The 14,829-nt window shown below is 44.2% G+C and overlaps 1 protein-coding gene and 1 long non-coding RNA gene across 2 annotated transcripts in view; one reads left to right on the top strand and one right to left on the bottom strand.

Annotated features, from left to right (window-relative positions):
• The window catches only part of foxo6b (forkhead box O6 b), a 41,196-nt gene extending 28,220 nt beyond the window's left edge, over positions 1-12,976 (bottom strand). The window contains exon 1 of the mRNA XM_034891892.1: positions 11,525-12,976. Coding sequence (XP_034747783.1) covers positions 11,525-12,034 — 510 coding nt within the window. The 5' untranslated portion in view covers positions 12,035-12,976. The remainder of the gene's footprint in view (positions 1-11,524) is intronic.
• Positions 12,977-13,134: 158 nt separating this feature from the next.
• The window catches only part of LOC117956703, a 17,827-nt gene continuing 16,132 nt past the window's right edge, over positions 13,135-14,829 (top strand). The window contains exon 1 of the long non-coding RNA XR_004659342.1: positions 13,135-13,145. This is a non-coding gene — a long non-coding RNA (uncharacterized LOC117956703). The remainder of the gene's footprint in view (positions 13,146-14,829) is intronic.

Raw genomic sequence — 14,829 nt, 5'->3', positions numbered from 1 at the left:
AGAATGCTTAACGCCAAGCTCTGAATCCTGACCTATTTTCATCAAACTGACACAGAAATCCACTGAGAGGCATCTTACGCTTCTAACCTCTGTCTGCCTCCTGGACTGCCCTCAGCAAGCCATCACACACACACACACACACACACACACACACACACACACACACACACACACACACAGTAAGATCTGTATATACCGTAATGTGAATCTGCTTAGCCGTGATTAAAAGCAGTTTAATGGTGTTTGATTACTAGCCTCCAAAATGACTAGATTGTAAATTGTTTCCTCTCAGCTCCAGCTTGAATGGCTTTTATTGTAATTTGTCCAAATATGTCGTTAGACTGATGAATATTCATGAAGTGAGATCCTCCCTGACCCTTCTCTGTGCTGACAATAGACAGTAGGCATGTTCTTGTTCTGAGTCTGAGCCCAACTTGACATCCTTAGCAGACACCCTTCCGAGTGTAGCAACTGCCTTAACAGACTTTTTAACTAAGACAATAAGCAAATAACTCCCAGCCAATGATCAAGCTCGTAAGGCACTGATGGCTTTCATTTTCAAACGGCTTTCATCAACTATGATCAAAGTTCAATTACAGACATATTTAATGAAAATGGATTAAATTACCAACGAATGTGACTTGATTGATGCAGAACATCACCTGAACATGGCTGAACTACACTGAGAACAATGTGCATTAAGTGTGATTGATAGTAGGGTAACATGATGGAGTGCAGCCTTTTTAATACGCCCTGTTGTTCTGTACCTACAGCGACCATTCATTTCCCTCCAAACATTTAACCTTTTCACCTTCTTGCACTGTATAAATACTTTCCCCTCCAAAGTCCTATCTAACAAGCTACTTTGTGGAAACATGTTGTTTTTTTGCTTTTATGAACTAACTCAGTCATTGATTCTCATGCAAAAAAAGACTTTAAAATTGTATCCTAAACCAATGTGAGGTTGGCACGTACTTCTTAAGTTTCTTAACTCCATAATCTTTTCCTCCTTTCTGGTATTAGAGGTGTGATCACTGGCATAATCAATGGAAGGCGCCCTGTTCTACTCCATCTGTGGGCAAACTTCATTCATAGGAATGTCTCCCAAGAGTAAACGGAAGCCATTTAACACACCAAACTCTAAGACGGATAGCATCAGATGTAAACAAAGCAAATGAAGTAGTGTAAGTAGGACATTTTACCACAGCACTGAGTATTTTCAAAGCCGTATCGAGACGGAAATAAAGAAGGAATGGTTCAAGTTAAATGACAATTTTATTTATTTTAAGCAACATCTGTGGGCTAAAGCCACCACTTTGGTCCAAACAATATCTTGACAATTATTGCTAGAGGAACATAACATATTGTACAGATATTCCTGGTCCCCAGAGGATAGGGCTGCTGAATTTGAGGATTGCCTTGCTTTAAATTTGACAATTTAGGCTTTGAGTGAAAGATCTCAAAAACTTGATGAATGGGCGCCCAGGTAACCCAGTTAGTAGACCGGGCGCACATACAGTATATAGAGGTTCACTCCTTGTTACAGCGGGCCCGGGATAGACTGTCTTTCCCCCCCTCTCTCTCCCCTTTAATGTCTTCATCTGTCCTGTCCAATAAAGGCCTAAAATACCCACAAAATAATCTTTAAAAAAAGGATAAATAGCAAATGTTAGCATGCTAACACGTTAAAGTAAGAAGGTAACCATGATCAAGATTACCGTCGCTTAACATCGGCATCTTAGCATTGTCAACAGGAGCATGCTAGCATTTAGCTCACAGCACTGAAAAAGCCAAGTCTGCTCTGATTGGTCAGTTTCCAAATCTCCGGAGTCGCTGCCTCTGTGCAGTCCGCTGCATATATCAAGACTTTTCTACCAGAAAGAAAACACAGGCTTCTAGACCAAATACTACCAGATATGTTCCAGCAGGAATGTGACTTAAAATTTGTGAGAAATGAACAACATCTGCAACTAAGACCACGGCCTTCCCTGGCGTTAGCAGAGCTTTTTAATCATCCGCATAGACGATAAAGGCTTCTAAACCAAATACTACACAGCAGGTCATGTTCCAGCAGGAATGGGAGCCAAAATCTAAGAGAAATTAACATCTGCAACCAAGATTACATAGCATGTAGCTACATGTACCAGGGTACGTAGTACTGACTGCCTGTGTGACCATATATAGAAAACCAGCTCGGAATGGCATCATACTGAACCAAGAGTAGAAAAAAAAGGAGCGTTCAGGGCAGTGTGAAATTTGAGGTTTTGCATATTGTCATATTTTCCTGTAAATATGACAGGAAATACAGAAAAGCAGAATAAGTGTCTTTTCAAGATGGTCTGCTGTGCATCTGTTCTGTACGACTGGGTGTGATCTTGATTGTCTGGGAGAGAAGTCTCTGAGCGCTGCCTTCACAACTAAACACCAGGCCATTATTTTAATGCCACGTACGTCTGATGCTACTTGTCAAGCAGCAGCAGTTCTCCTGTTCTTACATGCCCTCCTCACATCCACTCTCTGGAAATGTTGGGGTTGAAAAGCCGCGATCCGGGTCATCCGGCATGGAGCGAGAGGCTCGCTCTCCAGCAGCATTAATCACAGAGCTGCTGTCCTCTAACTGATTACCTCCTATCAATCTGAGTTTGCTGAGCCCTCCAAAAGGGAGAAAACCCTCGTGAAGATCTGATTAAAAATGTAAGTGACTCATAATAGGAGCACATGCCTGGCCTCGGAGTTGATACTCTTGTGATAGTCATACGCTCTGAGCGGGATTTATCCACTCATCTCCAAATGTCTTTTCACCTGCTCACGCAAGGACGGTGGCCTGATCTCAGTGAGGAGAGCTCTGGAAGTGTGTAGGTGCGCGTGCATGTGTGCACATGTGCGTGTGCGTCCGGCCTGATCCAAGTGAGGAGAGGTGAGGGCTAGAAGCGAACTAGTGGAAATCTGTGTGTGTGTGTGTGTGTGTGTGTGTGTGTGTGTTGCAGACAGGAGGGGGAGTGACTTTGAGAGTGTCTGAGAGGCACATCCTGCCTGCAATTAAGGTGGAATCAGAGAGAGATCTGCGCTGCCTTGATAATGAGCCTCATCTGAATTATTAACTAGAGCTGTACCCCCCGGACCTGGACTCCCATCAGGCCTAGCAATACAACAACAAGAGCAGACACACACACACACACACACACACACAAACACACACACACAGAATCTTCTGATCTATACAAACCTCTATCAAACCCATTTTAGCATGTGCATGAACTCAACAACTAATCCCATTTGCAGTGAGAAATAAGGGCAACAATTTACTTGAAGTGGTGCTCATAAGGCATTATAAGGCATCAAAAGCCCATTATAAATACACTGCGAGTGCATGATGATTTATTAAAATTGGAGCAAAGTATAATGAGTACACTATGCAGAAAGTTAGGGGCTTGCATACTTTATGAAGCAACTGTGTCGTTAATCACATTAAAATGTAGTGCGATTTCAGATGCGTGATTACATTATTTCTGTAATGCCGGTGGGATAATAATCAGTTTGATGCTGCTGTGAAGTGATGGATTGGGAGTGTTAGGATGGCTGTATTTCTAAAGTAACTCCCTGTGTGATATATAACTCTCTAGGTTATAACCTTCTCACAGCTTTTATAGCCAAGTGGTGTGTATGTGTAAGCCCGTTTACCCCCCGTATACAGCGTAGACGTGGGTAGCTCCAAATGCGTACAGATAACACCTATAGGATAAGAAAGTGGGCGTGTGTGTTTATGCAAAGTCCTGATGTCATGTTTTATGGGGAGTCTTTGGCTGACCACCTATTCTTTCGTTCAGGCATGAAGATGTGTTGAGCTTTTTGATATTTTGAGAGAAGTGAAATATTACTTAAGGAGCTACTGTAATGGATTACATAAATCAAGCTACAGTAAATCAAGCTAATAGGTGTTCATGGCATGTAGAAAGGGATGGAATACATGGCTTAATGGTTAGTTGGGATGTTAATGTGATATGTAGAAAGGGATTAGCAGTGTGACAGCTGAGGACTGAACGTTTTCTAGCGCTCGGTGCATCGTCCGAGCCAAACACTAGAACACTTTAAAGCCCTGAGGTCTGGGAGACACACCACCAGGCGTGATTCCCAGGATCCGCCTCCCTGACTGCTGTGTGTCTGGACTTCCACTCTGGACTGTCCGTCTGTAGAGTGTTTCTCAGTGTTTTCATTCCAGCTGATTTATTCCAACTGATTGAAGTGTGAAGGGCGGTGGATTAGAATATATCCGTTGTGTTCCAACTACTATGATTCATTTAAGCAGTGAAACACCCCGCCTCCACTGCCGAGTGCATCCCTTGTTTACATCCCAGCCCTTCTCCAGATTGAAGTGATATCTATTCAAACGCCTTTCAGTTGCCGACAAGGCAGCTGATCGTCTCTCATCAGAATCTGTCCGTCTCAGCGAGGCTTCCTTCTCCATTCAAGCCCTTAGCGACTCTCTCCAACTCTTTTCTCTCCATTCACAGGACCGATCAGATGAGATTTTTACCTATAGTCTCAGAAACAACAGCCCCCCCCCCCCCCCCCCCCCCCCCCCCCCCCCCCCTTTGCCTTTCCAAATTCCTCTTCCCGTTCCCGCCCCCGGTTAACCCAGCGCCAGGCCCGCCAACTCGAGAGATGCCTCTCCTTCTGCTGTGCCTTTGTGATAATAACAATGACTGTGTAGCGGTGCAGAGGGCTCTCGGTGGAGCCAGGCCCGGCTGGCACAGGGAACCCTCTAAGCCTGTTCCACCATCTCCAACCAAATTCCCCTCTGTCTCGGCTGGCGCTGGAGCGTCGCACGCATTAAGGCTGCTATCAATGAGCGCAGCAGCAGGGGCCAGCGCCGCCACTCTCGCACTCATCTCTTCTCTTTCGGCCTCTCTCCATCTCCCACTCAATTCTGAATCCAATTCCAAAAAGTTCTTTATTGGCTGGACAAATACTACCTTGTGCCTCCAAATGTCTGCCTGCCTTTCACCTTTTCTCTCTCTCGCTGTGCACCTTATTCTCTTTCTTTTCCATCTCCTGCAAGTGGAATCTTGGCAGAAGAAGGCGATGGCCGTGAGTGTGGGCGGTAATGCTTTACGTGGAGTGCATTGTGATGCATTACAAGCAGATTAGAAGAGTATTAGAGGTAAAGATCCACTGATGCTCTCAGTAATCAGGACAAACAGTAGGAGAAGGTAAACCAATTTAAAGCCAGTCAGACCAGTTTTAGGGCTGACATAGGTCTTTTAAAGTTAAAATAGTATTTCCCAGCATAAACATATCCTACGTACTTTATAAAATAGATTTGAACACCCAAAAATCATTTTAGGGGGATTTCTTTTCTTCTTTTAGGAAATTTGTGAGTTAAAAATGTCAAAAGAACCAAGATCCTTCAAGCAGTTTGGTGTGGGTTATTCTCCTGGACGGACCTCAAAGCCCCAGAGAACGTTTGGGTCCAAAGTCACGTTTATCTAGCATTAAATCCCATTTTCACGACCATATCAAAGTTAAAGTTATGAAACAAAATCTCATCTATTCAACATCACATTTTTCTACAAAGTTCAACGTCGACGTGAAATGTTTTCAGTGTATTGGGTCCTCAGAAAATCTGAAAAAGGCGGGTCCATTGCATTCCTGCTTAAAATCACACAAAGTAATGAGAGTGATGTACAAGACAGAGACCATTCAAAAATCCTAATTTACTGCTCTCTATTAGGGTTGGGGGGGTAATACTGTATACCGCGGGGTCTTAAAAACAGCAACGGTAAAAAAATGCAATGCACTTATATAGGAGACAAGGATTAAATATTAAATATCATCTTGAGGACTTGATCTAATTGCAATTATTTTGCTTGATATTGCATTTAGTCTGTAGGATTCCATTTGCAGAAGGGGACGTCTCTGCAGCACCACAACACTTCATTCTGAATGGTTACACCAATATTCTGCCTTTAACAAAAATGGGGCCCCACCTGCAATATTCCACCACCCCACCCAGCTGATACTTGTTCATATGGAACTGTATTTATTGTTATATTATTGTAGCTGTGTGTTAGGTGACTCAGGTTTACTTATTATTATATATTTAAGTACTTTAAAACATTATTATATTTTTGCATTTTAATCATTTTCCATTTTTAAAAAGCTTTATAAAAGAGCTCTTTGATGTCCTTTTTTAGTTTTTCAAGAATGGGTTTAGGAGTGGGAGTCGTAAAAACCCAAACGATACCCAAACCTACACATGGCACGCATGGATGCAGCACAGTGGTCCAGTCAGGAAGAGAGAGAGAATGTTCTTCATTAATTACGGCAGAAATAACCCCAACCAGGCGGGGTTCAGGTCTACAGAATACATAGGAGAGCGCTGCGATACACACGTGTGCATGGAGTAGTCTGTGTGGCGCTTTAACGTGCACACACACAAAGGCATGACCTCCATGCCTTTAAAAACTCATGTGAAGGCAGGAGGGCTTGGCTTTCCTCTTCCATTTGCGGTGCTCCGTGTGGGAGAACATAAACAAAGTCATGTGACTGAGGGCAAGATTGGATGCAATAGGGAATGTAATTAGCTTTTAGTTAAGTAATGACTGGTGTATTATTGTAATAATGCAGCCACCATAGTAAAATAAAAAAATAAGAAAGAGAGAAAAATGGCTCTCTCACCAAAGGGGGAGCTAAGCTCATCAGGGCAAACGGGCAGTTGCCCGGGCAACAATAGCCCGTACCTGTGCACGTCCCTGATCTAAATGCTCCCCAGAATGGTGCATTATCAAGAGACTACATAGTAAAATGCTTTTCCTAATACAAATTTAGATAGTGAAGGTGATGTTAGTGTAGAACAAGAAAAGGACCACATAGGTGGAGTAGAAGTTACAAGTTAAGACTAAATCCACTTCATGAGCTCAGTAAATACAGTAAATTCTGACGGAGTCCTAGTTGCTCTTTAAAGACAAATAACTAACAAGAACGAATGCTTTTTTATGCTTGTTTGCCGTGTGCTCATTATATCAGTCTGATTACAGTAGTCCTACACCCACGATGCTCCTGTACCACGCAGCTCGCTAGAGCCTCCGGGTGGAGTCAGGGAGCTGCTACCTGCTGCTGCTACCTGCTGCTGCTACCTGCTGCTGCTACCTGCTGCTGCTGCTGAGTCGGTGTACACAACAGCCTGCAGACCACCAGGCCACAGCACATCCTTTCCCACGCACAGACACTTGTGAAAGGCACATAACAATGAGTGTGTGTGTGTGAGCGCATACCCCCGCATCACCACCAGCACCAACACCGCCACCACCTACAGAACTGAACTCACTTCATACGACCAAACACAGCCTCCCACCTCAGATACAATAGCAAACCTGGCCCAAACACTTGACCGCAATTACTGAAACCACAGTCCCAGAAGTCCCTAAGTCCCTTCTTAGTCATCATGGTGTGTGTGTGTGTGTGTGTGTGTGTTTGTGATTACAATCGTAGAAATCCATACACTAATGCTGGACACAAGAAGTGTGTGAGTGTGAGAAAGAAATCCAGTCCACCTCTGTAGCCTTGGTGCTTGACACTTGAACAAAGTGCGTGCGTGCGTGCGTGCGTGCGAGCGTGCGTGTGTGCGCGGTATTAAGAAGCAGCAGAAGCTGCTGGCCCAGATGAAGACAAAGAGCCCAGCGGCTGAATTGAGCAGCAGCTCTCAGACAGGATTACACAACAGCTCTTAAAGACTGCTTTTAATAGCAAGACTGGATCTTATTTCCCTCCCACTCATCCCATCCAACCATCCATATACCCCCCCCACCCCCCACCCCCTCCACATCAGTAATGTTCAATCTAAGCAGAAACACACACAGGAATGTGAGGGTGTACACATATTATTCGCGCGTTTGTGTGTGTGTGTGTGTGTGTGTGTGTGTGTGTGTGTGTGTGTGTGTGTGTGTACCTCCGTGCTTCATATCTCATTAAAGTCAGTGCCAACTGTTGCAGTCCAACATGTGCTTGCATGTGTTTGTCCCTCCTCTCTCGCTCCTTTTCTCATGCTTTGTTGTGTAGTGTTCTTATGATTGAATCAAGTTGTTTTCATTTCCACTTGGAGCCTCAGTCTCTCCACCAATAGGCTTCCTTGCCAGACCCGCCAATCAAAACGTGCACACAAAGCTGGAACAGGAGCAGGTATCAAGCTGGGCATCCCTGGGCAGCACGAACAAGGCCCCCGGGAATTAAGCTCAGCTTGAAATCCAATTTTAAAAAAGCCATACCGTAAAGATTGGACAGGGGTTGTTGGCGCTCTGCTCAGACCAAGATCAAATGGGGATTTTATTGAGATTAATCTGTGTCTTAATACTGCTCAATTGGAGGCTGGTATGGAGCCAAATGAGAAGGCATGGAAGGGGAAAGCAACGGAGAAAGGCTGTGTGTGAGAGGGACAAAAACATGGGAGACAATGCCACTCATCATTAAATACTATAAGGATATGATAACATGGAAAAGGAGAAGTAGACGTCAAACACACAGGTGGTGTGAAATGTGTGTTGTCCCACTACAACCTGTGTTTCCCCTCCTCTGTATTCCCTCTATCGCCGGGCGGTGTCAGAAAAGCGAGACACCCTAAAAAGTAAAGCACAACTTCAAAAGAATTAACAGAATTTGAAAGGGTAACTTTTTCAACCTGGACTCTGTTTCCCTCTGTTTTTGTGTCTAAGTGACTGATGGGAACCACAAGCCTAAAACTTGGTCCAGTATTAAGCAGACCGCCGCACTGAAACAAGCAATGTAACGTTAAAGGGCCACCGCGCACCTTCCATTCACGCCCACTAAAACTGCTTGTTTGCTGCTGACAGGCTCAGATTTTATTCTAGAGGCCCTGACGCACCAACCGGCGGCCGACCGGCGGCAGGAAAGGCAGTCGGACGGACCAATCAGCTCCCGTCTCTCAACAAAGGGCCTCGGAACTAGAGCTGGGCAATATATCAATATTAAATCCATATTGTGATATAAGACTAGATATCATCTTAGGTTTTATTTATTGTGATTTTGAAATATAACGTAAGTGTTGTCTTTTCCTGGTTTTACAGGATGCATTCCAGTAAAGTGATGTCATTTCCTGAACTTACCAGACTGTTGGAACTGTTCTATTGTTTCCCTTTACCTACCTACTCATTATATCCACATAACTGATGACTATTTATCAAGAATCTCCAGTGGAATTTTTAATGAAAGCACCAGTAGTCAACACTATGATATCCCTGTGGTATCAATATCGAGGCATTTTGTCAAAAACATTGGGATATTTGATTTTCTCCACATCGCCCAGCCCTCCTCGGAACACACGGAACACCACAACATGTTGGGTTGTCTCCCAACAAATGAAAACCGGAGATGGGAGGGTCCCTCTAGACGTAGGACACCCAGAGCACGCTGTCATCACTCATTGTCTTCACCAGAGAGTGTTGATAGTGGTCAAGAGGGACGGTTTTCTGGTCCACTGATTGGCTAGCCGACGTTATCTCGTCCCGGGCTCGAGACTTTTAAAGGAAAGCCTGTGAGTCGGCAGGGAGGGTCTAATAAAAGACACTATTGTACGTTACATACTTAATGAGCTTTCCATCATTATAGAAGTAAAGTAATAAATCACCGCAGTGACCCTGAAACAAGTTTGGCAGTCAATGCGTACTGGTTCCATGGGTCCCAACCCCCCCCCCCCCACAGGGCAGCAGTGTACATTTACAGAAATGTGGATTAAATAGTGTTGTCCTCATGAATTAAATAAATAGGCCTAGAATAAATAAATCTCCTTGTATTGTCTTCCCGTCGACCAAGAACTTGTTGTCCTTCCTTTTCTGGTGTGGGGGGGGGCTTTTTTACCTCTTTTTCAACGTTTCTGACGCTTTTAAAAAGGTTGTTGCTTTATCCGAGACTTTCTTAAATTCATGGTCAATAAACCGAATTTATATGACATTATGCCACCATTTTTTGGCTGACAAAAAAGAAGAAATTACAAATTAGTTGTATTAATAGTAAAGATCAGAGGATGTTGAGTTTACTTTAGGGATACAGTTTTTTCAAATACTATAAAAATGTACTAAAACACCCAAAGGTTTATTGGAAGTGATCATTAAATTGTTGAAATATGTGGGTTCCATACAACGTATATCCCCGCATCCATGATATTTTGGGGCAATTTTCTGAAAAGAAACACATTTTTCTGTTTTCAAAATCTTTGAAAACGGGTGAAATTTCCCCCGAGGACAACACAAGGGTTAAGATCATCATGATGTATCTTTTTTAATCTCCTAGAGGAAACAATGCCTGTAAATATTAAAGCCTGCTGTCAAATGTAACAAGAAGGGAGTTATTGAGGCCTGGTCCCCAGTGGTGTTGACCGTTGTAACCCCCACTACACAAGAAGACCAAACACGTGGATATAATATTCATAAAATATGTGTTTTTTTGTAATAAATAATAAACAATAATAAAAATCAGATTCAACTGTGATTTACTTCTGTTTACATATGACCTACATATGATTTCCCAGTTGAGACAGTCTGGATTATTGCCCATATTTATCAGAAATATGAACACAATTATTTAGGATTTACTGACACACAGGTTTTTAGCAGCAGATCTGATTAAGACGTTTTTGAGTCTGCTATGAAATGGCTGAAAATCTCAGAAAAGTGGCCTGGGGAGGCAAAACTTTGAAAAATTATAAAGAACCACATCAAGTGGAAGCTGCAGCATGGGGTTTGGAAACAAAAGACCATTAATCCGCGCACAGAATGGCTGGTCAGTTTAAGTAGATTACAGCAACCAATCTATTAGATTAACCTCATATTCATTTGAATTTATGGGATAATCTGTAGTTACATCTGTTTGCTGTGACACCCCATGTCATCATCTCTTGTTATTGTCCTTTTAAACTCCCTCGCCTTGTGCCATGCTTTTGCACAGCCTGTGCGTAATTTGACGTGCGCGCACTGGATGGCAGGGGGGCGGGGAGGCTCTAAAAGGTTTATCCCGAGGACCCCACCGGCGGCACGGGGTGACGCTCCAGTTGAGGAGCCGCAAATCGGACCAAAGGCTCACTTTGTCCCCGGTTTGACCCAATACGCAGAGAAAATAGGCTTGAAAGCAGACACTTTTCCAATGCGTCACAGCGCGTAATCTGCTTTTTCAAACCTATCCAAAAGGGAACCGTGAACAGGGGGAGTTCGGCTCCGTGTGCCTTCTCGTAGACCAAACACACGGGCTGCGAATCCCTGAACACGATGAACCCAATGAACCCTCATGCAGCCACGCTCACCGCCCCTCTCCACACACTGTAGCGCGGAGTGACACGCCACTAACATAAATCGCTGAAACCAGGGGCTCAATTATGTGGCTTTCAAATATTCACGAAAGGAGTTCTGCTGAAGACACACACACACACACACACACACACTACGGCTAAATATAGAGCAGCTTCTTCCACTTAAACCAAGCGCCATGTGGTGTCAGAAAATTCTGTCATGTGGCCTACCTTCCATCCGGCTGAACTGTTGCTGTCGCCTTTATCTTTGAAATAAGGAACAAAGCGAACCATCCAGTCATAGATTTGGGACAGGGTGAGTCTCTTGTCCGGGGTGCTCTCGATGGCACGGGTAATGAGGTCTGCATAAGACAGGTTCCCCCACGCGTTTCGCCGGGAGGACTTGGCTTTGCGCAGCTGGCCGGCCACATCGAGCGCAGCCCCGGACATGCAGGCAGGAGCGGCCGCGACCGGGGCCGGGGCGCCGGCCGGGTGCTTGATCTCCGCTGGCGCGCCGCCTTTTCTCTCGGCTCGGCACGCGGACACGTTGTACTGCTCCACTTTGACCGACGCCAGAGCCAGACCCGCTCGCGTCGCCTCCTCTCCCCCCCCGGGGAAATCCTCCGGACACGGCAGCGGCCAGGTGCACGACCGCGAGCGACTATGAGGCTCAAATTCCGAATCGATGTCAACCTGAAGCGCATCCATGCCGCCGCCGCCGTTCTTCATCATCATCAGCATGGTGATCTCCCGCTCAATACAGTCCAAAATCGGGCAAGGTCACTAGCCTCTAATAAAAAAAGCCTGTCAGTGTTGACGTCTGCCAGTGGGTTTAAATGCCCAAACTGCTCCTTTATACAAAGAAAGATGTGTCTCGTTTCACACACGGATGATCAACCAGTATGGGAAAAGCCGGCAGCGGTGTGGGATATTATCATTCTCCTCTGAGCAACAATGTGGCATCCCATCACAACAGATGAAGGTGTACCCGAGGCATCCACAACAGGATCAGTCTCTCTTCCATGTTAAGGGCACAACACCGGCTGTTTGTTGGCTGCATGCAGGACCAAAGTGGCGGTCAAACATCCATGATGAGAGCCAGACCTACTTGGATGATGGCTGTGTGATTGTGTGTGTGTGCGTGTGTGTGTTTGTGTGTGTGTGCGTGTGCTCGCTACGGCTGCAGCAACAGTTGATCCCTCTGACAGATGAGGTCCAGTCAGTGCAGGTTAACAGGAACGCTTCTCAAACTCCCCAAAAATCAACTGACTTTTAGAATTTCCTGTGCTCCCAAGCTTTCCACGCGCCGTCCTCGTGCAGACTGTTTGGTGGCCGGCTTCAGCTGAAACTCACCGCGAGCGCAATTACTCCCTTAGAAATAGAAACAGGCTCTCATGAATCATTTAACTGAAGCCGTGGATTTCCAGACGATGCAAAAAGCCCTCATGGATTTGATTTGGAGCATCCTCTGTGTGTGAGTGTGTGTGTCGATGTGTGTGTGTCCTCTGCACGCACGCCGCCAGACGCCTCACTGTGTGTAGGAGAGATTTCTACCTTTGTCTTTGGCTTTCGTTCACATGTCACATGGGTACGCGTCTCTGCCTATTGCTCTGTCTTGATACTACAACCCTGTGCGTCTCTGAAGGCTTCGAGCCACTTAACTGTAGCCTGGAATAAAGTGGGAGAAGTCCTGCTTCCATTTAATTGGACGCCCCCTGGATCCAGTCACTCCCTCCAGAACAGGTTTCCAAAAGCAGGAGGAGGGTGTGTGTGTGTGTGTGAGTGGTTGTGTGTGTGTATTGTGTTTGTTTACTGTGCATGTATTTAGTGTGTGTGTGTGTGTTTGTGTACTGTGCATGTATTGAGCGTGTGTGTGTGTGTGTGTGTGTGTGTGTGTGTGTGTGTGTGTGTGTGTGTGTGTGTGTGTGTGTGTGGGGGGTGGGGGTGACATTCCCAACAATACAATTGGCAGTTATTTGTATGCAGCATATTCAATCACACACTTGCAGTTTATCATCTTGTTTATTAGCAATGCACAGATGAATTGATCAGTTATCAACTCTTAAGTTAATCGCCAACTATTTGGATAATTAAAAAATCAGTTTGAGTCATTCTTTAATAAAAAGGTCCAACTTTCTCTTGTTCTAGTCTCTTCTCTCCTCTGGGACAGTAAGCTGAATGTCTTTGAGTTGTGGACAAAACAAGACATTTGATTTTAAAGACCAAACAACTAGTCGACTAATCGAGAAAATAATCCACTGACAAATTGACAATGAAATAATCTTACTTGCAGCATTAATGTTTAATGGAAGTGACAATCATCAAGATTTATGATTCAGTTATTATCACAGATTAAAGATAAATGCTAACTTTATTTTCCGGCTTTGTTTTGGTCATTTAATAACCTAATTAGCGATAGATTGAACAAGTCTTGTTAAAGAAACACGTCACTTTTAATGTTTGAAATTCTGTCTGCCTTTGAAACCTATACTTGTCACTAGTTAATCCCTATGAAGACCCCGCTGGGGGGTCTGTGTAGTCTGGACTAATGAGGCCGCCCACAGCAGCCTGGGCTACAGCCTGGATATGGAGCATTTTTAATTCATAAGGACCTTTGGTCAACATTTATGTATTTTCTAATCCATAACACAGTGTACAGTTGCACATTATATAAATATACATATACTATGTGAATTATATGTATAATTATATGTATATATATATAAAATATTCTATATATATATATATAAATAATGTATACTTTATTAATCCTGCAGGGGGGAAATTACAATGTTTTCCTTCTGTTAATATTACACACAGGCCTGAATCACACACACACATGCTCAGTACCTATGCATGCACTAATGGTGAGATATCAGAGTGGGGGGGGGGGGGGAGAGGCTGCCCATGGAAAAGGGCAGCAGTTTGGGTTTGGAGCCTTGCTTAAGAGTAGCTTGGCAGTGCCCAGGAGGTGAACTGGCACCTCTCCAGTTACCAGTCAAATTGTTTTATATGTAAGGACACATTATTATTAAATGATATGTTCACAAGACAGCTTCGGTAAGTTAGAGATAAGGAAAGGAACCGGGGGGGTCAACTCTGGTGGAGGTGTGGCTAGGGTCAGAGAAAGGTTGTGGTCAAACTTTGTAGAAAGGCAGATGTTGATTGGTAATGATGGGACCAACATTACAGTAGTTTAGAATTTTTAATTTTTGACTTTTGGATTTCATTTAGGTTTAGTTTTACTATAGTGCAGAGAGCTTTAACAGTTTTTTTTTAATACAGTAACTGATTCCAACATATTATAAGCAAAGATAAATCAGCCTTATCGTAAAAAGCAAACAAGCACAACCTTCTCACCAACACTGAGGATGGGTAACCAAAAATCGGTGAGGTAGCCTATGGTATCCTGAGGATGGGTAACCAAAAATCGGTGAGGTAGCCTATGGTAGCCTGATGATGGGTAACTGGCCTATCGGTGAGGTAGCCTATGGTAGCCTGATGATGGGTAACTGGCCTATCGGTGAGGTAGCCTA

This window comes from Etheostoma cragini, chromosome 14, assembly GCF_013103735.1.
Source record: "Etheostoma cragini isolate CJK2018 chromosome 14, CSU_Ecrag_1.0, whole genome shotgun sequence".
Taxonomy (NCBI): domain Eukaryota; kingdom Metazoa; phylum Chordata; class Actinopteri; order Perciformes; family Percidae; genus Etheostoma; species Etheostoma cragini.
Note: the sequence above shows the minus strand (reverse complement) of the source record. Positions and strands in the feature narration are given on the sequence as shown.